Source organism: Poecile atricapillus, chromosome 28 (assembly GCF_030490865.1).
Source record: "Poecile atricapillus isolate bPoeAtr1 chromosome 28, bPoeAtr1.hap1, whole genome shotgun sequence".
NCBI classification, from domain to species: domain Eukaryota; kingdom Metazoa; phylum Chordata; class Aves; order Passeriformes; family Paridae; genus Poecile; species Poecile atricapillus.
In genome coordinates, this window is record NC_081276.1 from 1,210,343 (window position 1) to 1,235,941 (window position 25,599).

A 25,599-nucleotide genomic window follows, 5' to 3' on the forward strand; every position below is an offset into this window, starting at 1 on the left:
CCAAACCTGCCCTGTCCCCGAGGAACCCCCAGGGGCCTCCTACAATCAAAAACAAGAACTAAAAGAAAAAAAAAAAAAAAAAAAAAACAAGAAAAAAAAAAAAAACACAGAAAGAGAGGGAGAAAGAAAACAGATTTAAAAAGGAAAAAGGAGGAGGAGGAGGGTTTGACGTGTATTTTTAGTTGCTTAGCACAGCCCTGAAATATTTCGGCAGCCACTCCCTCCGCGTCGCTGGTGTGTAACTATTCCTGTGCTGCCTCCTCGGCGAGGCTCAGAAGTTCTGAGTCACCGTGGGGCACTCAGAGACACAAACCCGCGGCTGCCGGAGCTGCCACCGGCTCGGCTGCCACCAAAATATCCCGGGAAGGGTTTCCAGGGTGGCCTTTGCTGGCTCTTTCCATGCGGGACGCGTTGGCCCTGCCAGGCTCTGCACCCACCCACGCCGCCAGCCAGGCTCAGACCTTTTTTTCCCCCTCCTCTCTGGCTGTTGCTTTTATCTCGCTCCTCCCTGCTTTGTTTAATTTTTATTATTTTTTTGGGTTGGTTTTTTAGCCTCCCTGCGCTGCCACGGGGCAGTGACAACCCCAGACACCCATTTTTGGGGCAGAAAAGCCCCAAGTGACAGCTGAGCGTGACATCAGTGCCCTTCCACAGAGCCATCTGCCACCCAGCTGCCCTTTGGAGGCGACAAAAATATTCCTGCAGAGGTGGAAAGTGGAAAAAGGGGGGAAGCAGGCAGGGAATGCTGCTAAAGCCCCGTGGTGTAATTAAACAAATGCAGAACTTAACGAGCTCCATCACCCGACCCCAGAGCTTGGCCAGGAGATAAGGAGCGCTTGGAGGACTCTACCCTGAGCTGGAGCCAAAGGTCCCATTGTTGCAGCGAGGATTTCTCCTGCCAGAAAAAGACCTAAAAAATCCCAGCAGGGCTGGAGCTGTTTCCCTTTCCAGCAGGGAAGCCACAGCACACGGAGCCTCTGTGGCTGGAGGGATCCGAAGGGAGGGAGCAGGTTGGGAAGGGAAAGTCTGACACAGCCTGGGCTTTGTTAAAATGCCACAGGAGTTTTCCAGGAGGGAGGACACATCACCCCATCCCCTGGAATTGGCTCCCTGGGATGAGCCTGGAGCGCCTCAACAAGGAACGGCTCCACGGAGAACACGTGGCTGGTGCTGGAAAAGGAGTGTTTAGGGATTTATCCCCGATTCCAGGGCTCAGGGAAGAGTTCTGGGTCGGGCAGGGCCCAGCAGCATCACAGACACACAGAGGGAGGCGGCTGGAAGAGGCTGGAGATTTATTCTCACTCACCACTGCGCCCAGTTCTATAAACATTAAAAAAATAAGTCTATAAAATCATGTTCTTCACTCCTTTTCAGTACAGTGGCGATGGCAGAGGCTCCAACATGAGAACCAGTTGTACAAACCCCAAACCTGCTCAAAACAAGCCACAATATCAGTTTTCCCCCCCAAAAAATTCAGCTGTTTCATCCATCCAGGGGAGGGTTGAGGCACACCCAGAGCTGTTCCTTCCCCCCGTGCCCTGGTGCAGGAGCTCAGCAGGGATCAGCCAGAATATTCTGAGGGTGTATTTCACTCATGGGATGGAAGACTGGAGTAACCTGACCTGGGAATTCCCAGGAGTTTTCTGAACCTACGGGAGGGACACGTTCACACGCTGGCCTGTGTCCCCAAGGGAAGATAATTGGTGGCTGGGGAAGGAAATGACAGGTACAGCCAGAGAGGTCAATCACCAGCTGCTGGAAGAAATTAGGTTGAGAAATATTGTCAGAATATTTTATTCTGACAGAATATTTCTGCCAGAATATTTAGAATATTAAGAAATATTGTCAGCAGAAGGGAGAGAGTTTTCAAAGCAGGGTGGGGGGTGAAATAAATCCGTGTAAATCAGCTCAAGTTGCTTTTCCAAAAAAAAAAAAAAATTTAAAATCCCCCATGTGGAAGAAGGGGTGCACCAGCCTCATGCAAAAAAAAAAAAACAAAAACAAACCAAAACCAGCCAAGAACACAGAAAAAAACCCCTGTTCCTTTGAAGGAAACTTCTAATCTGAAGTCAAATTGGCAATGAACTAATTGGGAAACGCTCATTTGTCACAAAGCTCTCTTGGGAACAGGCCTTGAAGGCCAATGTTCATCCCTCCTTTAAGCCATGGGAGAAACAGAACTCACTGGCCAGAAGAAAAGCAATAGCTCAAAAGTTTGTTGGTTTAAAAAAAAAAAACAAACCCAAGCCTTTAGGACTATTCACGTACAGACACAACATCGTCAAGTTCAGTGTTTTTAAACCAAAACACATCTGTTACAAACAAAACAAGTTTCCCGAATTTCAAGTATTTAAAAAAAAAATCAAATTAAAAAAAAAAAAATCCAAGCAATCCAGAAAGTGTTTGCCTTCCTTCTGGTACCTCTGAACAGGAAAATATTTTAAATTAAACCTGGTGAGCCTGAAAAATTCACTCTCAGGAGAAGGCAGAACCTCGGTCCTTAACCGTGAACAAATTTTTTAAAAAACATTTCCAATGATTTACTGACTACAAGGAGTGAAAACTCCACCAGATTAAAGCGTGAGGGGGCTTCCAAAGGAACATGATTTGGGCTCTGATTCTGATGGAAGAGTGGGAAAAGGAACTTTTTTGGACACGTGGCAACCCTGAGGTGACAAAACCCAAACTGTCCCTGGCCCGGGTGGGGACATCTCACTGCTTGGCTGATTGCCTGCCTGGCTTCTTTTCCTGCTGGCCTCTTCCACTGCCTGGAATTCCTCGGCCACGGCCACCAAAAACACCTGTGGAACACAAAGGAAGAGGTGACAGCATCCCTGTAAGCCAGCAATGACTTAGAGCTTCGGTGATTCGTGTTTTACCCAAACAATTGCTTATTTTTGAGCCTTAGAAGCAGAAATGGGACTTTTTGACTTCTCCTTTTGCAGTCCCAGAGATTTTATTTCCCCCCTCGGCAGCGAGTTCGTCTGTGGATCTGTATCAATCTCACAATTAATGTTCATCTCATGGTAAACTGATGCTTCTCCCAGAAAAATGGAACCAGGGAAGCAACAAATTTAAAATCCAGGTTGTAAGGTGTCCCCTGAGAGCTGTGAGGGCAACCCAAAAACGGGACAGAGCAATCCTTGGCTCTGGAGAGGACAGCAGGGATTTGGGATTTGGGGGGATACAGTGAGCTGAGCACCCTCAGACCCAAAACCACGGGAGCTGCTGAGCCCAGCCAAGGATTTATCCCCAAAATCCCATCCTAGGGATAAGGGGATGTGGATCCACCCTCCTACACAAAAGGCAGAACCCAAAGGAGACCCAATCCGAGGCACAAGAACTTCTCCAGAGGAAGAGACGTGCCCAAACCAGAGGCAAAACATAAATTATTCCCAATTATTAACATAAATTATTCCCAAGCCTGCAGTGCTTGGGATGCTCCTCCTGGAGCAAGGGCTGGGGACTTCAGAGTTTGGCAAGCAAGAAGTCAAAGGAGGAGGATTACCAGTGTCAGAAACAATAATCCTTTCAACTGTGAGCACAATTACAGCTTCCCTCCTGCCTGTTGGCCTCCCAACAAAATTGTCCTGCCTTTATTTCTTTTTTTTTTTTTTTTTTTCCTTTCCCTCCTCCCTTCATGTCTCGGTAATGAGAGCCAAACCTTTGAGCTAATTAGCAAATGCCGAAGCTTCCCTTGAAAATATTCCATCAGCGAATTGAGGCTGCAACATGGAAACAGCAGGAGCTCCACCTCGGAGCTCAGCCCTGCTCCCCACAAGGTGGGCATTGCCACAGCAGGGAAAACAGTGTGGTTTTGGTGTTTATCCCCCCAAAAAAATCCCCAAAATCTGCCTTTGTCAAGTGCTCCGGGCACTGCAAAGGGAAAGGAAGGGAACAAAAATAAAAATAAATAAAATCAAACCTTCAGATTTTTGGAAAAGGTCAGCTCAGCCTGCTGGGAGCTTCCAGGGGGTTTGGGCTGGGAATGGCCCCAGGTCCATCCCACCTGTCCTGGCAGGATTCCTGGCATAGCCAAAGCACAGGCAGCTCCTTAAGGCAGCTCTGCAGAGAGCTTCACACACGTCCCCAGCCCCAGGGCTCCTCCTCAAACTCAACTGGGGATTTTTCAGCTCCCACTGCAGGCCAAGCCCGGGCTGAGAGCAGCCCCAGGGTGGTGGGGTGACCACAAATCCCAAGGATGTGGCATTAAGGGAGAGCAGAGGAACAGCTGCCAGGCTTCCAGGGGGTAATTTGGGGGAAAAGGAGCAGCATGTCCCCCAGCTGAAGCGCCCTGGGATCACCTAACCCCGCCAAATGGGAAGGGTTGTTTTGGTGACCTATTTCTTCCCAAGTGGCAACCTCTCCTTTCTCAGAAACATGAATTATTCATGTTCCAGGAGGAACTCAAACCCTCAGATAGTTTTGTCTCTCTCTTTTTTGCTTTTTAAATATAAATACATTAACAAATCAGGAAATCCAAAGCCCTGTTTTAACAGGGGAGAAAATGATTTTTTCTCCTCTCACTGCCACGGGCAGAGCCTGGTATATTTTCACTATTTTCACCCAGAACAGCCTTTTGTTTTCCCCCTGGCCTTGCTAAGCCACAGCTCTGCAGGGCCACGCTCCCAAACGAGGCAGGAGGAGCTGAAACAGTCAAGTTGAGACTCTCTTCAAGCTCCTGCCCAACCCCAGGAACGAGGGAGGCCCATCCCTGGCACGAATCCTCCCTGTTCCTTGGCAGGGGCTGCCTTACGCACTCGCTCGACTGGATCCTGCTCAGGAGCGGCTCCAGCTTCTCCCAGACACAGCCCTGGCTTTCAGAGCAGCACGAGCCCTTCCTTGCACAAAAGGGGAAATTTTCAAGGCAGAGATCCCACTCCCCCCTCTCCAAAAAAAAAAAAATAGGAGGGGGGAAAAAAAAAATGGGGGAAAAAAATAAAATAGGATTTTTACCTCGTCCAGCTCCTCCAACCCCACGGCCCTTCTGTTGCTTCTGCTGCTGCATCCCACCACGGCCTCTGCCCTTGGACACCACCTCCTCCTTCACCATGTCAATGATTTCGTCAGGGATCCGCAGGTATTTGATGGTGCTGCCACGGATGTAGCACTCGGGCATCCTCCAGAACTTGTCCCCGTCCTGTTGGGGAGCAACACGTGAGGCCACGAGCAAAACCTGCTGCTTTTGGGTGACTTTTAGGGCTTTTGGGCGTTTCTGGAGAGGGTGAGAGCTCCAGCAGTCTTTGCTGGGAGCATTGGCTGTAACCAGCTGTGAAAAAGGGGGGTTTAACTCCCCCAAAACACAGAGCCCCACAGACAAATGTAGTTTCAATTTGTTCCCCCAAACACTGGCAGAAAATGTCAGAAGAAGAGGGTGAGGAAACAAGGCCCTTCTTCCCTTCTGGCACGAGAAGGGAATTGAAAGTGGGACAAGAGACACGAGTTAAAATGGTGGTGAACAACCGATTCTGCTCAGAAAAACGCAGCTGTGGCCAGGATTCTTCCCCAGATGGGTGTCACCCCACTCCTTCACTCCTCTGGGGTGTGGAGGGAGCAGCGAGGCAGCTCTGGAGCCAGCTGGCTGTGGGATGTGAGCAGCTGAGGGAAATGAGCAGCTCACACATTAAATATTTATTAAGGAGAAAAAAAAAAAAATAATAATAATAAAAAAAATATCTTCAGGTGCCCAGTTTCGGAGCAGCCACCTCCCTGCGTTGCTTTCAGGCAGTTTCAGGGTTTTCCTGGGATCCCAAGGGCTGGGATAGCAGCAGGGTTTCAGCCAGTGGTTGTGGGAATAAGAACCTGGAGCTGAACAACAACTCCCTGGCCATGATGTAACTGGGAGGAGAGACTGGGACCCGCCTGCTCCCGGCTCCAGCAGGGCCTGGCTGCAGCTGGGATGGCTCCAGCCCAGAGATCCTCATGTGGAAGAGGCGCCTGCTGATCCCAGGAGAGGAGGTGAAAGCAGCACGCCCCGTTGCTGCTCTCCTGGGATGCAGCAGTTATTTGGGGCGGCTCTGCCTGCACGGGCAAGCCCAGGACGAGGCAGAGGAGCAACAATTCCCTTCCAAGAGACACCCGGCAAACCCCACCCTGCCTTGGATGTGCCTGGCTGCTCCTTGGCTCGGGATGCAGGAAGGGATGGAGCTCCAGGCTCCGGAGCTTCCTCGTTCCGGCCTCCCCCGGTAAACAAGCGGCTCCCGGCTCGTTGTCCCGTGCCATCTAGTGGCCAGTGCCACCAGTCCCACCAGTCCAACCCAGCAGGTTCCACCTTCAGCTGGGATTTGGGGGTGTTTGAAGGCAGCTGAGGCCGCTCTCCTGTGTGCCAGGTCGGAGAATTGTGGAGTTATGGAATGGTTTGGGTTGGAAGGGACTAAAAGGTCGCCCAATTTCACACCTCCCGCTGTCTCAGGGTGTTCCAAACCCTGTCCAGCCTGGCCTTGGACACCTCCAGGGATGGGGAAGCCACAGCTGTTCTGGGAATGTCATCCCAAACCCTCACCACCTTCACAGGGAGGAATTCCTTCCCAAAATCCCATCCAACCCTGCCCTCTCTGTCAGTTTGAAGCCATGCCCTGTGTCCTGTCACTCCATCCCTCATCCAAAGTTTCTCTCCGTGTTTTTGTCGGCCCCTTCAGGCACTGGAAGTCCACAATTAGGTGACTCCAAAGCTTCTCTTCTCCAGGCTGAAGAATCCCAGTTCTCCCAGCCTTTTCCCACAGGACAGTTGCTCCATCCCTCTGATCAACCTTGGACTCGCTCCAACATCTCCATGTCCTTCTGGGGGATCCCTCCAGATCACCCAGAGGGAATAAAACCTGAGCTGCTGCTCTTCCCAGCGCTGAGCCTTTGGAAACCAATTTCCAAGGAGAAGGGAATCCTCACTTGTGTCCTGGGTCACCTTTGCTGTCACCTCCTCTGAGTCTCCCTCCCACTAAACTCAGCAGTGGTTCTTTGTCTGACCCAAAATTCGAAATTCCAAATTCCAAAATTCCACCCCAGAATTCCCTCCCAGGCTTCACTCAGAGCATCTCCTCTGCCACGCTGACGTGCCCCAGCAACACCACTCCAAACTCCTGTCGTGGGTTCAACGGGAGCTGGGGGGTTTGAAGGGAGAATTTTGGAAGAGCAAGGATCCCTGCCAGCCTCTCCTGTGGAGCTCTGACATTCCAGGGCTGGGAAAGCACAACAGCAGCTGCATTTCCATCCATCTGTGCTTCCCACAGGGACAAGACCGAGCATTTCTGATGGAGGTCAAAGCCCAAAGCACAGATCCCAATCTGCTGGAAAAACTCTGGCCAAGGGCAAAGGTCCCGGGCAGGCTCAGGGAGTGAACTCAGCTGGATGTGGAGAGGGGAGAGACAGGCAGGGAATAAAAGAATAAAAGAGATTGTGTTGTTTGAGGCTGCCTGGGACAGGTAAAGGCTCTGATTTTTGGGAAACCTGGATCAGCATCACAGCAGGTGGGCCCCAGCTCCTCACCCAGGGGGACGAGGGACCCCAGCCCCTCATCCTGTGATGTGCAGAACGTCACCTGCACATCAGAGCTGCTCCTTCATTATGGACATTATCAATAATCACATGGACATTATCAATAATGATATGGACATCATTAATAATTACATTAAACCCGCATTTCAGGCAGAGCTCACGCTTCCATCGGAGCGACGTGAGCTCCAGCAGAGCCAGCCTGGTTGCAGGGACAGAGCTGGGGAAATTTGGGGACGGTATTTGGGGTGACAGTGGGTGTGTGACCCCTGCCCGGTGCCCGTTCTTTGCGGACACAACGCGTGCTGACCCCTGCCCGGTGCCCGGTGCCCGGTGCCCCGGCCTTACCCGTGACGTGCAGATGACCTCCCGCAGGTTGATGTTCATCCAGTTGTCGCAGCTCACCAGGTGCCCGTTGTACGTCTCCCCGTTCTTCAGCTCCACCAGCTGCGAGAGAACGGCAGTCACGGGGCGCCGGTACCGGGATGTGCCCGGTGTCACCGGAACGGCACCGGCGGGAGGAGCGGGGCTGGGCCGCGCGGCCGGTACTCACCATGGGGTGGTTCTGCGCCGTCTTCAGCAAAGACAGGGGCAGCTGCGAGGGGAAGAGAGGAGAAAGGCCTCAGGCACCGGCCGACAACGGGACACCGGCCGGGGCGGCGACCCGAGCACCGATCGGGGCACCGGGCACGCCATCCTTGGCGGGGGGGAAAGAGACGATCCAGGCCCTCCCGTCCGCCCCAGCCTCCTCCCGATGCCGGTTCCCCGCTCCCCGGCCCCGGTGCCGCCGCTCACCATCGTGCCGGACCCGGGAGCCGCCGCCGCGCCGGGCGCTGCCGCTCAAACCGCCCCCGGCTCCAAGCGGAGCCAATCAGAGCGCGGCGCTGTCGCGCACCAGCCAATCAGAGCGCGGCGCGGTCCCGCAGCAGCCAATCAGAGAGCGGATCACGGCCCGGCTGCGCCGCGCCGCCCGGTCCGCGCCTTTGCGGCGGCTCCGCCCGCAACGGGACGCACCGGGACGGGACGAGCCGCGCTCCGGACCTCCCGGTACCGCGGCCCCGCTCCGTGCTCCCCCACAGCCCGGCAGGGAACCCCGGTGAGGCTCAAGGTGAGCGTTTTATTTCACCAAACCCCCCCGAGTCCCGCGCTGAGGCGGGCGAGCGGGAGCCCCCCCGGGCTGCGGTGCGCACAGAGAGCCCCGGTGATCGGTAACGGGTGAAGGGGCTCCAGGCCGTCCCGCTGCGGGACTTCCGCCGCGGCGGCGGAAGCGGCGGGCCCGGGCGGCGCGGGGCGGGGCGGGCGGCGCGGGGCGGGGCCGCGCTCAGTGCGGGGCGGCGGCGGCGGCGGGACGGGACGGACGGGACGGGACGGACGGGACGGGACGGACGGGACAGGGACGGACGGGACGGAGCCGCGATGGAGAAGCCGCGGCGGGCGGTGGTGGTGACGGGTACGGGGCGCTGAGAGGGGAAATGGGGGAGCTGAGGGAGCCTTTCCCTGAGGGGAGGTTGGAGGGGGCGGTGTGAGGGATCCCTTCCCCGAGGTGAGGGGGGCTTGGAGGGAAGGCTGGATCTGAGGGGTGAAGGGGTTTGGGGGTGCAGGGGGGGGAGCCCCGCTCTGTCGTGAGGGGCTTGGTGGGGAGAGCAGCTTTGGGGACCCTTTTCCTGAGCTCAGGGGGCCGGGGGTAGGTGTGAGACCCCTGCCCGAGGTGATGGGGGGCTTGGAGGGTCGTTTTTCTCTGTGATGAGGAATCCGGGGGAGAGGGGTAATTTTGGGGTCACCACAGGGCTTGGAGGGCGCAGTGAGGGACCCCTTCCCTGAGATGGTGGGGGGATAAGTGGGGGACCCCTTCCCTGAGATGGTGGGAGGATAAGTGGGGGACCCCTTTCCTGAGGTGAGAGGAGGGCTCTGCTGTCCCATCGGAGGGTGACTGAGGGAATTGGCTGTCCCCTGTGTGGGGTGATGGCTGGGGGGCTTTGGGGCTGGAGCGCTGTGGCTCAGGGGTGTCAGAGCTGGGGGCGTACAGCAGTGAGGGGCTTTCCTAACAGCGGCCGCTCGGATCCCATTTCCCCATCCATCACCCCATCCCGAAGCTCTGCGATCCGCCCAGAGAAGGGAACCGAGCCTCCCGAGGATTGGAAAACCAATTTGGGGCTGAGGGAGGGGGGAATTGCCCGCTGACCACCCCACCCTGAGCCGCCAAGGTGCGGGAGCCGCTCCCCAAAGCACCCCCGAGGCGCCTCGGGGAAGAATGAGCGGAGGCAGCGAGAGGCCCCGGCGTTGTCAGGCTCTTCCCGGGGTACAAAGGCTGCTCGGGGTGATTTGTGGGTGAGGCAGTCCTGTGACAAATGGGGAACTCGCCGAAACTATTCAGGTCTCCCCCCAGCAGCTGAAGTTGAGGCCGTTTGAATAGCAGGGGCTGCGCTGGAGCGGCCGTAATCGCAGGCAAAAGTGCTTTTTCCAGGGAACAGTTGTGGGGAGCCAAGGAGCAGGTGGCAAATCCTGCCTTTCCCAACCCCAAATCCAGCGTGGAGCGGCGGTGACTAAACAGAAAACTTGCGTCAGGAGACGTTCTGCTGCTCGCAAGGCTCCTCCACGCTCTTTTTTTTCCCCTTTTTTTTTTTTTTTTCCCCCAGGAAAGTCTGGTTGCAAAAGGCAGTGGTTGCCTTGTCAGCTCTGCCCCTGTTTGATAATGTCATCGATGTCACGCTGAATTCCGTTCAAAACTGGGGATGGTGTCGTGTTCCCAGTGGGTTCCGAGCCCGTGCTGGCCGAGGATAAGCGTTATTTGTGCACAATTTCTTTTTTAGAACTCGTTAAGGAGATAATCCCATCACGATCCCTGCAGCTGGTTTACTGCTAATGAGCCTTGGAGGGCCCCGTGGTGGATGTGCCGTGCTCCGTGGGGTCGGATGTTGCCCACAAAGTTCCTTCTGTTCCCAGGAAGGGATAACACGAGATGAGATGAGTCAGGGCAGCGATAACCCCAGCTGTGTTTGTGCCAGTTTGCCTTGGGATTTGAAGCAAGGGAATCGTGCCCTGTGCCTGGGCACCTGTAGAATTCCAGCCTTTCCGCGGCTGAGTTGTTAAAATATGGATTTCATATCTTTTATAGGATTATCACGCTTTGCTTAGGAATTAAACTTAGCAGGTCTCAGTGTTTGCTTCCAGAGAGCCGTGTGGGACTTGCAGAAACAGCTGGGAAGGCATTAATTTGCCTCCTTCCCCTGTCATAGTTTGTCTCACACCCCTGCAGTTCTGCTGGCAGGAAAACACCCCCAACATTTTTGATTTTTGTGGGAATATTTATTTTGGCGACGCCGGGTTGAGATCCACGGGGTGTGGACGAGCCCACGCTTGGGAAATTCCTCCTGTGCAGCATCACCTCAGCCTGGCTGGGGAGGGCAAATCCAACATTTCCATTAAGGTGTCATCTGATATTTGTGGTCCCTCTCGGATCCTTTCAGGGGCTGGGCAGAATTTATGTCTCCTAATTGCACGAGGCTCGGAGGGCAACGCTGACATTTTAAATTAAAGCATATCGACGTTACGCCCAGATAAATTGCCCAACCTTTGTGTGCTTGCTCAGGAAAAAAAAAGATGTTATGGATTACCAGTTAACTCTAAAGTTATTCATTAGGAATTTAGAGGTGCTGAAGGAAGTATTTTTGATAAAGCCTTGGTAGCCTTTGCTGTGGTGTAGGTGGGTTGTCAACAGCTCTGTTTATTTCCTTGTGAGGTGTAATTAATGCTAACGAAGATCTTGGAGAAGACCCTGAGCGGAAAAGGAACATTTGAGGCAGGCTTGTGGAAGCATCTGCTGTGGGCTGAAGCAATCAGGAATAGAAAATCCAATCATGATTCTAATTCTGTGACATTGGGCAAGTTAGCTGGTAATAACAAGTTTTTCTAACCTGGGCAGAGAAGGAAAATTCTTCTCCCCAAGAAAAAAACAAGTTTCTTTTCAAGCAAGTTACTGTTTTCCTTCACTCTACAAGGCTGCAGTTGAAATATTTTAGTGCAGGTGTCTTGTTTGATACTCAGATGTAAAGAAATGAGCATTTCGTGGTAGAAGTGGGGTTCTTTTTTTTTTCAGAACTAAACCAGGAAAGCCCAAACCCCTTTGCAAGTTCAAACTGAGTGAAATCTGTGAATTTTTCTTCTCTTGCAGGGTTTGGGCCGTTTGGAGAACACGCTGTGAACGCCAGCTGGATTGCAGTTCAGGTAACCCCTGAATTTTCCTCTTAGGAAGTCAAAATAGAGGACAGATCCCTCCAAATTTGAGGTTTCATCTCTTCTTTTCACTCACAACTTCTTCCCAGTTTATTAATGGAGCTCACTGCAGATATCCAGATGGTCAGCTGGATAATGTTTGATTCCCTGCTCAGGAAACAATCCCTTAGCTGGTGGAGTTTAATGAGATTGAGTTAATGTAGCTGAGGCAAGTAAGGAATTCCCAGCTTTGGATGATTTTAAATGGGGCAGGGAGCTCGGAATCTTCCTCTGCCCTGGAGAATTCAAAACAAACAAACCAAGTGACCGACCCAGAGGAATCTGCATGTTTTTCTCTCAGTTCTGACTTGAAGCTGGGCCAGTTGGTTCACCTTTAAACCGAGCCTCATCCCTGAGAGGAGACTTCCAGCTGGTGGTTTTGTGGAGTTGTCTGAGTGTCAGGAATCTGATTCCGAGGCAGAGCTGCCTCTTTTCCCCCCCTGGATCACCCCTTCTGTGCTTGGCTGTTGGGACAGGAGAGTTTCTGGGGAAATGATTTTCCTGCAGCTTCTCCCTGCTCACACAAATCAAGTTGATGCCTGGGCACATTCCTAAAATCCTGGAATATCCTGGAAGGGAATCATCCAGTCCAACTCCTGGCTGTGCACACCCCAAAAACCCCACCCTGTGCCCAGGAGTTCATCTGTGTGAGGCTGACATCCCACAAATGAGGCAAGAAGAAGGAATTAAGCTCTTTTAGATGGAATTAAGGTTTTTTTTTTTTCTCTAAAACCGCTTTTTTCAGGGATGGTGCTGCTACATTATTCCACTTCTTCCTTCTTTGTCACTTCTGGTTGGGGTTTGTGGCAAAGCTACTGGGAATTCCATGGTACCTTTTAGTACAGTTGCTCAGGGAATTAAATCTATTTTTCTCCCCACCACGTCTCTTTCCCCTTCAGAGCTCTGAGATTAATATCTTCTTTCAAATGCTTTTAAATTGAATCACAAACTCTAATCAATTACAGCCAACTAATGTCCAGCTGCTTAATGTGTTGGCTGGTAGGAGAAGACAAAACCTTGGCCTCCAAGAGTTTTTTTTTTGGGAATGAATATATTTAAGTGTGGGTCAATTTGCAGGTTGTGGATGGGGGATAAAATACGGGACATTCCTAGAAGTCAGAAGTGAGGCTCGCTGATTTGGTTTGTTCTTGCTGGTGTAGTGTCAGCTGTTGTAAATAACTGCTTTTATTTTGGAGGAGACAGACAAAAGGCTGCTTTTAGAGCAGGAAAAGTGGTGGGTGTTGTGATGTTGCTTAAAGAAAAAAAAAAACAAACCTAAATAAAAGCAGCTTGAGGCACTGGTGGCTGCTCAGCTGTGTGGCTGATGGATGAAGTCATCCCCTTCCATTTAAAATCCATTTTTAGGGGCTTGGGGATGTTTTGAGTGGGTAAAACTCATGATTGGGGTGTTTTGAGTGGGTAAAACTCAGAATTGGGGTGTTTTGAGTGGGTAAAACTTAGAATTGGGGTGTTTTGAGTGGATAAAACCGAGAATTGGGGTGTTTTGAGTGGGTAAAACTGAGAATTGGGGTGTTTTGAGTGGATAAAATGCAGAGTTGGGGTGTTTTGAATGGATAAAACCTAGAATTGGGATGTTTTGAGTGGATAAAACAGAGAATTGGGGTGTTTTGAGTGGATAAAACCCAGAATTGGGATGTTTTGAGTGGATAAAACAGAGAATTGGGGTGTTTTGAGTGGATAAAACCCAGATTTGGGATGTTTTGAGTGGATAAAACGGAGAATTGGGGTGTTTTGAGTGGATAAAACAGAATTGGGGTATTTTGAATGGATAAAACTCAGAGTTGGGGTGTTTTGAGTGGATAAAACACAGACTTGGGGTGTTTTGAGTGGATAAAACACAGAATTGGGGTGTTTTGAGTGGATAAAACACAGACTTGGGGTGTTTTGAGTGGATAAAACAGAGAATTGGGGTGTTTTGAGTGGGTAAAACCCAGAATTGGGATGTTTTGAGTGGATGAAACTCAGAATTGGGGAGTTTTGAGTGGGTAAAACCCAGACTTGGGATGTTTTGAGTGGATAAAACACAGACTTGGGGTGTTTTGAGTGGGTAAAACCCAGAATTGGGATGTTTTGAGTGGGTAAAACTCAGACTTGGGATGTTTTGAGTGGATAAAACCCAGACTTGGGGTGTTTTGAGTACAAACTGGAGCCGCGTTGGAGGCTCCGCGTCCCGTTCCATCGCCAGCGGATTATTGTGACTGAAAACATCAGCTCGGAGGCAGCGGGGAGGATTTGCCTTTCCTTCCCCTGTCTCAGCCCCGAGAGGCCCAGACAAAAAGGAACAGCATGTCTTTGAGCCTGGGCGAGGTGGGCATTGTGCAAGTTTCAGACGGGGACTTCATGGAGCGGAGTGGACACAAAGGCGTGTCTGAGTTCCCGAATCCCAGACGGTGTGATCTGCATTTTAATAGAAGAAAAATCAATTAAACAATCTTTGTAAATCCTTCCTAGCTCTAGGGCTGAGCTAGTTCTGGTTTATTACATCTTTTATTGTGCTGCATCCTGAGGATAAAATTCGCTTCTTTTTTTTTCTTTTCCCCTCCCTGGTTTTATTTGGCTTCTCCCACAGAACACGGACACGGTGTGAGTTTTCCCTGGAAGTGCAGTGAATTTCTGTCTGGTTTTGCAAGCTGACTGATTTTTACACATGGGTACCTTAAATAGCGGCAGCAGCAATCTAATAATGCTGCCAGAATGAAAAGTTTCAAAATTTCACCCAAAAAAACCCCTGATTAAATATTTGGGTTTTTACTCACAGGGGAGAACTTTCCTATAAAACCAGTGGGAAGAAAATTCTCCTTTCTGCTTTATTTTAAGCCTTACAGCAAAACCACTCCGTGTTAATTTGGGTTTGCTGCTTTGAGTTTTCATCACTTTAGCGCTTCACTTCAGGACTTTTTTATTATTTTATTTTTTTTTTTCTTCCACTTCTACAACTTTTGCTGGGGAGGAACTTCCAAGAAGAAATGACTAAAATGAGCTTTTCTCAGCGCTTTTTCTGCCCTCCCTGCTGTGAGTTAGGTGTGGGCACAGGTGTGACCTGTGGACTGTGAAGCTGCTGGGCTCCTTCATCCCCCCCAGAGTGCTTCAGGAGGAGGAGGAGGAGGAGGAGGAGGAGGAGAAAGGTCAGAGTGCATTCTGACATTAGGAAGGACAATTGCTGTCAGGGTGTCTAGACAGACCTGATAAGGATATTAGAGGCTGACAAAGAGCAGCATTGTGGAGGGGTCAGGGAATCGGTCACACATGTTCAGTGTGCTCTGTTTGTCAGGTGGACAGGGCTGGGGGGGGAGAGGTTGTTCTGGGAGGGGGGGAGGAAGGTTACAAACATCTTCATCATGGAGCACTGGGCTTGGTTAAAAGGAAAGTTGTGGCTTGGTAAAGTTAAGGTTTTAAGTGGCTGGAGGAGGTGGGGAGGGTTCTCTTTTCACCCAGCAAAACTTCCCACCATCAAATCCATCCCTAGGAGCTGTTTCCTTCGTCGTCCTTCACCTTCAGCAGCATCACTCGTGTTTATTCTCTTCCTAAAGAGGCTGACTGGTGTTGGAATCGTGTCATTTGTAAACCCCTCCACTTTGTTGGGGCTCCAGGTGAAGCAGGGGAGGTTTTGGAGGCAGATTTGTGCAAAGGAGCTGAGATGAGCCATCCCTTCCATCCATCTCTGGTAATGAATGTCTGAGTGTGCCAGACACTAATCAATACAGCAAGGCTTTAATATCAGCCTTGCCCTGGGAGCCAGAGCCGGTGATTTATCATCGTTGCTCATATCTGCTGCTCTTTGAGAGCGTCACTTTGGCCTTTCTGGGTGTTTTAGTTACCTTAAATCTTGTTACATTGCCGTGGTTTGGCTGTACAAGTGTGAAGGGTGTTTTGTTCCTCAGTGGGAAACCGCTCATGCTGATAAAAACACAGAAAAACGATAGCAAGACGCTGCTCACGTTTAAATGGGGGAGGCCTCAAACCTCAACTTGTCTTTTCTTTTCAAGTGTCTTTAATTTTTAGTTTTTAACCTGGGGGAATACAAGGTTGGAGAGTGAAAACAGCTGATCTGCACTCCTTGGCCTGAAGCTTGCAAGGAGGAAAATAAAGCCTGAGAATTGCTTCAAAGAGCAGCTCGTGGCTCTGGTCACCGAATCCAAACCTGGAACAGAGATAAATTCAGGAGTATTTTGAAATGTCCTTTGTCCTTTGATGGCTTTTACCTGTTCCTACCTCAGATCCACAGCTATTTTGGGCATTTTTTGGCCAGAAGAAAGCTTGATCCAGGTTAGATGATACAGGATTCCCTTAAACATGATGGCCAAGGTCTCTTCTCCCACTGGAAAAATGCTTCCTGGTGTTACCTGGCTCCAAAGTTTGATGGTTTTGTTTAAGAACCCTTTTTTTTCCTCCAGACCTTGAATTCTGGGAAGTTTGGGATTGATGGCTCTGAGAGGTACCAAAGGAACAAAGCTCCAACTGGAGCCTTACTGGTGGGACTGGAGAGAGCAAGGGAGAACCTGTGTGTAGGGGAAACTCCCAGTTTTGGGATCAAACAGAGCCAGAAATACTGGGGAGTAAAAGAAACCCCACCCTTTCCTCTGGTTTTAAAGTCTTTGCAAGTTCTTTAACTGCCACTTTGTGTTTTAAAAGGTTTGAAGGAAGTTGGCTCCATTTATTGCCAGGATATTTGGGGTGTTTTCATGTTAGAGAGGGAGAAATAATTTACTGGCTTAGTTGAATCACCAGCGCTGTCACCCAGCCCTGAGAGCTCTTTATCTGGAAATAAATGTGGATTTACTCTCCAGGCCAGCAGCCCTGGATGATGGATAAAATCCTTCCAGTCCCACCTTCTCTACATTGTCACTCCTTGAAAGAAGCAGGGATTGTGACTCTCTCCCTCTATAAATAACAGAGCCAAGATTTCCTTGGGAGCGTGGGTGTTGCTGATAACTATTGTCAGTTAAATGTTGATTTCTTTGTTACACACACACCAGAGCCAGACAAACGGTTCTGTGGGTGAAACTCTTCACACAGGTGGAGAGATGCCTTTGTTGTTCCCATTATGGGTTTGTTGTTTTGTTTTTTTTTTTACAGTGCTTGCTGTAAACTCACTCCAGGTGCTGTTTACGAGGTTATACAACCTGGTGTAAACTGGTATTAGTCCCTCACTCTGCCATTAAACCTCCCAGGAGTAAATCCTCTGCTCATCTCGTCTGTGACCATCTCGGTTTTGCTGTGCTGGTGTTTTTAGGAGCTGGAGAAGCTGGGGCTGCGGGATGATGTGGATCTGCACGTCTATGAGGTCCCTGTCGAGTACCAGACCGTGCAGAGACTCATTCCTGCCTTGTGGAAGAAGCACAGTCCCCAAGTGAGTGAGTAAAGGCAGGAGGAAAAACCACCCAGCAAAGGGTTGGAATCTGCAGTGGGCACCATGTGAAATCTCCTTTTTAATGTATTCCCTCAGCCTGGGAGTCCCTGGCTGGATCTTTTCCTCTTTTGTGGTGAGAAGATGTGAATTTGTAGGATTTTGCAGTGCTCCAGTTCCCAGGAGCAGTGGGTGTGAAGGGGCCACTGCAGAGGGCTGTCTAGACAGCTCGTGGTTTGTCTGTGCCACCTGGGCTCCTCCAGCAGCTGTGAAGGTGCCAACGCTCCTTTTCACCCTGATTAAATCACAATTTAGGTCAGGAGGGGGTGAAATGAGAAGAATTTCTCATGATAAAACTGCCTGGTTCCTCTGGTACTCCCCTGTAACACCTCTGTGCTTCACTGGGGACGGAACTGTGCACTCCCAGAGTGGGGAGAACCTTAAAATCACATCACAGAATCATTTAGGCTGAAAAATGATCCAAGATCATCGAGTCCAGCCTTGGATTGAGTGCCACATGCAGAGCCTAAACCCACAGGAGTGATTTCACGAGCACAGAGACAGGGTTGAGATGTCACCAGGCTTCCAGTCCCTAAAGTGACTCCAGGAGAGCTGGGCTGGGAGCTTGGAGAATGGAACAGAGCATCAGGGCAGGCAGGGATATCAGAGATACCCCGAGCTGGAAGGATCCCAGCAGGATTTTTCCACAACCCAACCCCATCCCTGTTCCCTGGCAGCTGGTGGTCCACGTGGGCGTGTCGGGCATGGCCACCACCGTCACCCTGGAGAAGTGTGGCCACAACGTGGGCTACAAAGGGCTGGACAACTGTCGCTTCTGCCCGGGCTCGCAGTGCTGCGTGGAGGGCGGCCCCGAGTGCATCGACTCCATCATCGACATGGACGCCGTGTGCAGGAGGGTCTCGGCGCTGGGGCTGGACGTCACCGTCACCATCTCCAAGGATGCTGGCAGGTGAGGGGTGACCCCTGGGGATGTGGGGTCAGGGAGTGCTGGAGTGGCTTGGGAAGCACCTTTTAAGGGTTTTGTGGTTGTTAACCCAGGGTGCTGCAAGCAGTGAAGTTCTTGGGTAGATCCAGGGATGGATTGTCAGTGTACTGGGATGCTTCCAGCAGCTGCTGTGGGAATTCTGTCCCAGCCCCTCTCCACCCTCACAGCCAGGAATTCCTTCCCAATATCCCACCCACATTCCCCTTTCCCCATTTGGAGCCATTCCCTGTGTCCTGGAACTCCAGCCCTTGTCCCAAATCCTTCTCCAGCTCTCCTGGAGCCCTTTTAGGCTCTGGAAGCAGCTCCAAGGTCTCCCTGGAGCTTCTCTCCTCCAGCCTGGCTTTGAATCCTCCCAGGGAACAATTCCTTCCTTGCCACTGTCCCAGCTGGCCTCTGCCACTGGAGCCATTCCCTGTGTCCTGTCCCTCCAGGCCTTGTCCCCAGTCCCAGCCCAGCTCTCCTGGAGCCCCTCAGGCCCTGCAAGCCTGGTCACCACCATCTTGTCCCCCTGTTGATGGAATCAGGGAATCCCAGACTGGTTTGGGTTGGAAGGACCTTAAATCCCATTTTTTATAGGGATAGGACCTCTCGCTGTCCCAGGCTGCTCCAAACCCCATCCAGGCTGTCCTTGGCCACTTCCAGGGATCCAGGGACAGCCACAACCTCCTGTGTCTGTGTCACTCCTGTTCTCTTGGGCTCCTGAGGCCTCTACAATCCCCCACACCTTCCATGGAACCACTGAAGTTGGAAAAGCCCTCTCAGATCATCATTGGGTCCAACCAAGGCCACCACGTGTCCCCAAGTGCCACATTCACGGCTGTCTGAAGCCTCCCACGCCTTTCACTTCTCAGGGCTGCCCACACCACCTGCTTTTCAGTGCTCAGGGGGGGAAAAAAAAGAGAAACCTTCACATTTTTTATCCTAAATTTCATTAAAACAATCCCAGCCTCACAATTCCCACCTTACCTTCCACGTTACTCCCCTAAACCCCAGGATGCCGCCGCGGTGCCGAGCGATGGGAACCTCCAGCTCATTTTATTTGGTTTTATCCCTTTTATTTATTTTATCTGAATTGAATAATCTCTTTTTTTGTGTTCCAGGTACCTCTGTGACTTCACCTACTACACCTCCTTGTACCAGAGCCGTGGGAGGTCGGCGTTTGTCCACGTGCCTCCTCTGGGAAAACCTTATTCTGCAGAACAGCTGGGCCGGGCCCTGCAGGCCATCATAGAGGAAATGCTGGATGTTTTGGAGCATTCTGAAGACAAAATCAATTGTCAACATGAACACTGAGCCTGGCCAGGAGCTCTCCTAGTATTGCACTTCCAAAATTTTCCCTGCTGCCAAAGTATTGTGGGGGGAAAAGAAATAAAAGGAAAAAAAAAAAAAAGGAAAAAACAAAAAAACAAAACACCAACAAAAAATGGTTCCGGACACAGAATTGGAGACTTCAAAAAAAAAAAAAAAAAAGAGAATTCCACAAATTCTGCTTCTAGAAATTAACTTTTTTTTTTTGTTGAATCTGTGAGTTTCAGCCTGAGCAACAAAGGATTCAGAATCTCTTCTCTAAAACACCTGCAGCTCTTCACTCCTGAAGATTCCTGAAGGATGTGTGCTGGGAGATTCCAGGGAATGGATCCTCACTTGAACTCAACCTTCAGGTGCTGGGAATTGCTCACCCAGTTCTCTCATGGCTAATTCCTGACTTGAAAGGTTTGCTTTCACTTGGTTTTGGGTTTGTTTTTCCCCTCTCCTGACCCAAATTCAAGGTGATGACACGGAAGGACAGCTGGAGTTGGGATTGTCTTGGAAAGCAGAGCTTGGTGAGGAGCCTGAAATCGCTTTGCTGGAATGGAAAATGATTTTAGGCACTGATTCCTCACTCCACATCCTCCAAATATCCATAGGGTCTCTGTAGCTGCAGTAGAAGGTGTTTGGGGTTTCTTTTGGAACCCAAATCCAGCTGGATTTTTTATTATTTTTATTTTTTTTTTGGAGCCTGACTCCTGAATCTTTCCAGATCTTTCCTGCCGCTTTCTTGGCCACCTCCCTCCCTCAAATCATGGACCTCCTGTACCAAACACCTCGGTTCAAGTGTGTCTAAAACCAATCAGTGGTGGGTAAAAAGCTCTGCTGAGGGCCCCACAGGAGATCTTTGTGCTGGGCCCTTGGTGCTTGATGCTGTTTTTAAGGTGAAGGTTGAGTTTTTAAATTTAAAACTTCCTTAGCTGCAAATTTTCCCTCTTCTTCCAGATTAGGAGAACCATGTTTAACTGAGATCCCAATTCCACCTTTGATTGAGTGGAGGCCTAAAAATGCAGATGGGAAAGACACCCTGCAAAATCAAAATGTCAGATCTTCAACCCAATCCCACTGCCTGGAAACCAAAAGAGGCAATGATTTGAAATTAAGGAATTTTGCTTGGAGTGAGGATTCCGGGCTCTTTCTTGGTGTCCCCCCCCTCCCAATGGGAGGGTGCAAAAGTGGTGCTGCTTGTGGGAAACTTTCCCAGGAATTATTTTGGGGAAGGGTACATGCAGGATCTCAGCAGGTGGGTGGTGCTGGTCGTGTGGGGAGGTTTGCTGCCAAATTTTTGAGATTCCAGCGAAAACCCAGCTGAAGCGGGAGCGGGAACAGACAGAAAAGTGGGAGCTGAGGCCTCGTGGAGAGGCCATTTGAGTGAAGAAATCTGTGATTTGAACAGATGCTTTCACAAATAGATACAAATATATAAAAAAAACGACATTTTAAAGGTTTTAAACCCCCGTGATTTGAATTTTCTCTGGTGCTGACTGGCTCTGCTATAGTAACTCTCAGTGAGAGCTGCCCTGAGCTTGCCAGGAGAAATCTGGTGACAGGACAAAACCACTCCTTGAGATGGGACAAAGACTTTGCAGCTGCAAGGGCTCTGCTGGGGGCACCTGAGCAGGAAGATTTTTTTTTGGATAGACCCAAGGAAATTCCTTCTCTCTTCACTATCCAGTCCTTCCTGCTCAGAGGAATTTGCCTTCAAGTGAGATATTGTGGTTCCCATCGAATCTGAGGTAGCACTTGTCAGATTTCCTGATTAGTAATTTATTCTATTTAATATTTTGTTAAATTTCTTCGTGCTTTGACACAGTTTGGTTTTTTTTTGTTTGGTTTTGGGTTATTTTTTTTGTGATTAGTTGAGCTCCTTATCCCTGTAGGATTATTCCTTTGTTGGTGAGAAGTTTTTTTTTGTCCTGGGTGTTTCGTAGCTGCTGAACTTGGGGAAGAGGAATATCCCCCGGGGTTTGGTGATGGAATAATTCCCAGGAATTCACCTGTAACCTAGCTGTGGATGAAATGGATGAAATGGAGGTGGAAAATCAACAGATGGGTGAGGCCACACCAAAATTCCAAGTGTGGAATCCCAGCAGGGGCGGGAGGAGGGACCCGCAGAGGGGTGGGAGCAGGAGCAGGGTGGGCTCCATGAGGAATCAGCATCTCCAGGTGAGAAATTCCCAGTCCATCCCAGTCTCTGCACCCTCTGGAGATCCCCTGGATGATGCTGGTGGCTCAGGATCCATCAGCAGGGAGCACAGACAGCAGCAGTTCCGTGGGCAGAGCCTCTTCCCACGCGGGTTTCTTCAGCCTGGGGAGTTATATCCTGTTCAGAACCTAAAAATATTCCTTTCCCTGGCTGCTCTCTGCTGTTCCAGGGGAAAATCCGGAGCCAGCTCCGTGCCTGCTGGAGTTTGAGGACTGCAGTGCTTGGCCTTGGGTGTGTCAGCATTAAAAATCCCATTTTTTTGGGGGGCATTGCTTCGAGCTGTGCTTTTCCTCACAATCTGTTTTTGGGAAGCTCCACGTGATCAGCTCCTTAGGAAACATAATTTATTTTATATTCTTTCTTTTTGGGGGGGTTTTGGGAAATTAGCCTGAGGTTGTGTTTATAAGAGGTGTCTTGGTGGTAGAGAATTTTCCTGTAGCCCAACTTGGGAAAAATGGCATTGAACTAATTTTATTTAATATGACCTAAATTAAATACTCTGGGGTTGGGGGGAGTTTTTTAAGCTTTTTTTGTTGTTGTTGTTGTTGTTCAATTCACAAAGCTTTTCCTACAGATCCCTATTTTCTTTGGGAATAGGACATCAAACTGATGCAGAGCTTCAAAAAGCTGATGTTTTTGCTAAATCCTATTTGCTTTCCACATCATCAATTAATAGAATTTGCTAATTTGCACTGACTGGGAGAGACCTGTTGCCAACCCCAAAACCTTTGTGCTAGTGAGTAAAAGCATAGGAAGTTCAGGTGGAATCTTCATTCCCGTGCCTGTAATGTGGGAAAAATGTAAAAAAAACCAGGAAAAAATATGGAATTTTAGGGTGCTGTGACTGCAAAATTGTCTCTGGGGATAAAGGTGAGGGGGGGAAAGGGGGCTGAGGATTTTTGGTGTGGAAGAGAGGATTAGGGAGGTTCTGCTGGATTGGGTCTGATGTCATTTATCTGCCTGGAGCAGGGTCTGGCCCACGTGTTGGGGAGTGTTTGGGATGACAATTTCATTGTTCCAGCCCTGAAGTGCTGCAGAGGGATTTTGAGGAGCTCCAGAGACTCAGAAACGTCTCAGTTTGGTGATGCTGCTGTCGGGAGGTGAATGAAACTTGGGAATCTGCTTTAAAACCCCAGGAAAAAGGAGCCTGGGAGGATCCCTGTGGGATTTGATCCTCCCAACCCGAGGGGTTTGGAATTTTTTGAGGTGGGGGGCAGTTTTTGGGAGAGAACATGGGAGTCTGGCAGCTCCTGCAGATCAGTTCACCTTAACCTGGAGCATTCCCCAACCTCCCGAGCGGTGGGAGAGGTGGGAAGAGGATGGAAAGGTCAGGAAGAGGGTTTGAGGTTGTGGAGTGTGGTTGTGACGTGAAGGCTGCGGCCAGGAACTGCTGAGTTATCCCAGGAGGGGACCTCAAACCTGCAGGGTTTGAGACACCACAAAAATAAACCTGAAAAGTTGCTCTGCTCTGGGATAAATTCGGGATCCGTGCTTCCTTGGAGCCGTGGGGATGGCGATGCCCACGGCAGCAAAACATCCCTTGAGGATCCAGGGATGTGGGAATTGTCACCTCCATGGGATTTGTGCTGTGGAAAATCCCGTAGGAAAAGGTGTTTTGTGTCTGAACTCACCTGGGGCCAGGTGTAGATGTAGCATCCAACCCTCCCTGTGTCCCAAACAGGCAATATTGAACTTTCCAGTGCCTCAGCAGCTGGCAAAGGGGAATATTCCAAACCACTGGAATAAAAACCTGGGAGATTCCAGGCCTGCTCGGACAGCACAGGCTCCCAGGGTTGTTGGTTTTGGTAAGGAAAGGTCTTAAATAAAGTTAAAACCCACTGAAGTTTCTTCTGAGGCTCGAATAATCTTGAGTTGAGTTGGAACTGGGGGATCTTTGAGGTCCCTTCCAACCCAAACCCATCCTGGGATTCTCTGACTCCTTGCCCTGGTGGGCGGATTCTTTTAAGGAATTTTTTAGGAATTGCAGGAGGAGGAGGAGCTTCTTCAAACCAAAAATGGGAAAACCCTGGAAAGGAGGGAATTTGGTGAATCCCTACTCCCACAGGAGCTGCAGCAGCAATGAATGTCTGGCTCTGGGGGGGGGTTGTGGTTTAATTCCTTGTGACTCCTGAATCTTCCGGATTTCTCCTGGATTTCTCACCCCAGCCAAGGCTCAGACACGGAGCTGCTGCAGGAGGGAGTGGTGGTGTCTGAAATCTGACTGAAAATCAAGATCTTTAGGCATAAAAAGTGTTTTCTGTGGGGCTTTTCATCATTCTGATTTCCAGATTTCACCCCACAGCGCAGGTGAATTTCTCAGCAATGAATTTGTACAGATCCTTTCCCAAGGTAACTTCCTCCCTCTTACCTCCTTTTATTTTAATACTTTATCCAATACTATTTTAATGATTTAATTTTATTTTAATGATAGGAATTTCAGAGTTGCAAAGGCTCTTTCTAAATTTATTGACTTGGAGAAAACCCCCCCTTGCTGATACCATAAATACTCATCTCGATCTAGATGGATTTGTTATTTTTGCACCAGAATCCCTGATTTTTTTTTGCAGTAAAAAGTGCACTTTTTCATAAAAAAACCCCCTTGTATTCCTGTCTGATGAGTGTCTTATGTGCTGAAAGGGATATTCTGCCAAAGCTCCAGAGCTGAGGGAGTTGTTAATTCTTCGAGGTATTCGTTGAAAGCTGGGACCTGCTTCTGCTCATTTTCAGACAAAGTAGGGAAGGAAATGCCTCCCCACCAACAGGAATTAAAGATGGGAAATGAAACTATCACTGCCCTTAGGGAAAAAACTCCGTGGTACTTCAAAATCCACCTTCAGGTTTTCGATTGCACCAGCCTCTTAAATCACAAATGTTTACTTCGATGATCAGGGAGTGCCTTGTCCTGTGCTGGGCTCACGTTTGGGAAGCAGAATGGGGGTGATGGGGATGGATTTGCCCGATGTGTGGCTGCAAAAATTGGGCTGGAAACCCCTGAATCCGTGGGAATCCCCATTATTATTATCCGTGGGTGCTCCTCAGAGGCTGCACTGAGTTCCCCAGGTGTGCCCACACACACACACACACGGACCCGCCGGAGGGAACAAACAGAATTTTGCTGTTCCATCCTCACTTTTGGTTGGCTTGGCCCCAATTCCTGAGGGTTTTTCCGTCTCCTCTTGGAGCGAGGTGTTTGTCCAGAGCCTTTTCCAGCCCCTCCGTGTGTCCCTTGTGGAGCCACCGGTGTCTGTGTGGGCATCTCAGGTGTCACCTCGTGCTTGTCAGGACTCTTGGAGCACCGATCCCAACCCGTCAGGGCTTCTGTTGTCTCCGTGTGTTCTTGCAGTGCCTTGTAAATCCCAACAATCCCGATGTGCTGTGGGGTCAGGGACCAGCGACGCGCTCCCAGCTTGTACTGCCAGACTGGACTTTGTAACTTGAGGATTTAAAGCCCTGTTTCAAAGGAAATAAAAGAGTTTAACTCTGAGCCTGCTGTCGCCCTTGTTGGTTTTAAAGGTTGGGATAAACCTGTTCCCTCCTGTGCACCCTAAATCGTGTCCCCATCCACCTTGACCCCCTCCAGGGATGAAAATCTGTGCTGGCAGCTTTGAGGCTTCTCTCTCCCTGCCTCTGCTGCCACTGGTGCTGACTGGGAGCGAACTGGGCTGGCTGGGAGGGCTGGTGCCACCAGATGGTGCTGCCATCCAGCCTCGGTGTCACCCTGGGGACAGCCTGGTGCCACATCCCAGCCTGGATCCGGGAATTGGGGAGGGTCCTGCAGCCCCACATCCCAGCCTGGATCCGGGAATTGGGGAGGGTCCTGCAGCCCCAGAGCTCCACCTGATCCGGGAATTGGGGAGGGTCCTGCAGCCCCAGAGCTCCACCTGATCCGGGAAATGGGGAGGGTCCTGCAGCCCCAGAGCTCCACCTGATCCGGGAATTGGGGAGGGTCCT

The 25,599-nt window shown here is 50.4% G+C and overlaps 2 protein-coding genes across 4 annotated transcripts; one reads left to right on the top strand and one right to left on the bottom strand.

Moving 5' to 3' along the window:
- Positions 1-1,269: 1,269 nt before the first annotated feature.
- LSM4 (LSM4 homolog, U6 small nuclear RNA and mRNA degradation associated) lies at positions 1,270-8,388 on the bottom strand. Its single transcript, XM_058859021.1, has 5 exons — positions 8,284-8,388; positions 8,042-8,083; positions 7,837-7,935; positions 4,957-5,140; positions 1,270-2,801 (listed from the first exon to the last, which is right to left on the bottom strand). The coding sequence occupies exons 1-5, from the start codon at positions 8,284-8,286 to the stop codon at positions 2,713-2,715; spliced, it is 417 nt and encodes a 138-aa protein (XP_058715004.1). The 5' UTR covers positions 8,287-8,388; the 3' UTR covers positions 1,270-2,712.
- Positions 8,389-8,462: 74 nt separating this feature from the next.
- Positions 8,463-25,132, top strand: PGPEP1 (pyroglutamyl-peptidase I). Of its 3 annotated transcripts, XR_009279739.1 has the most exons (6): positions 8,807-8,938; positions 11,660-11,712; positions 17,015-17,131; positions 17,866-18,098; positions 19,235-19,847; positions 21,374-25,132. XR_009279739.1 is itself a non-coding variant. In XM_058859013.1 (5 exons), exons 4-5 carry the CDS (start codon positions 17,893-17,895, stop codon positions 19,425-19,427), a joined length of 399 nt encoding a protein of 132 aa, XP_058714996.1. In that variant the 5' UTR covers positions 8,463-8,596; positions 11,660-11,712; positions 17,015-17,131; positions 17,866-17,892; the 3' UTR covers positions 19,428-25,132. The 3 variants fall into 3 exon arrangements, 2 of the variants coding, with proteins under 2 accessions (XP_058714996.1, XP_058714995.1); XM_058859013.1 differs by lacking the exon at positions 8,807-8,938 and adding an exon at positions 8,463-8,596 and having other exon boundaries at positions 19,235-25,132; XM_058859012.1 differs by having other exon boundaries at positions 19,235-25,132.
- The last annotated feature ends 467 nt before the right edge of the window (positions 25,133-25,599 follow it).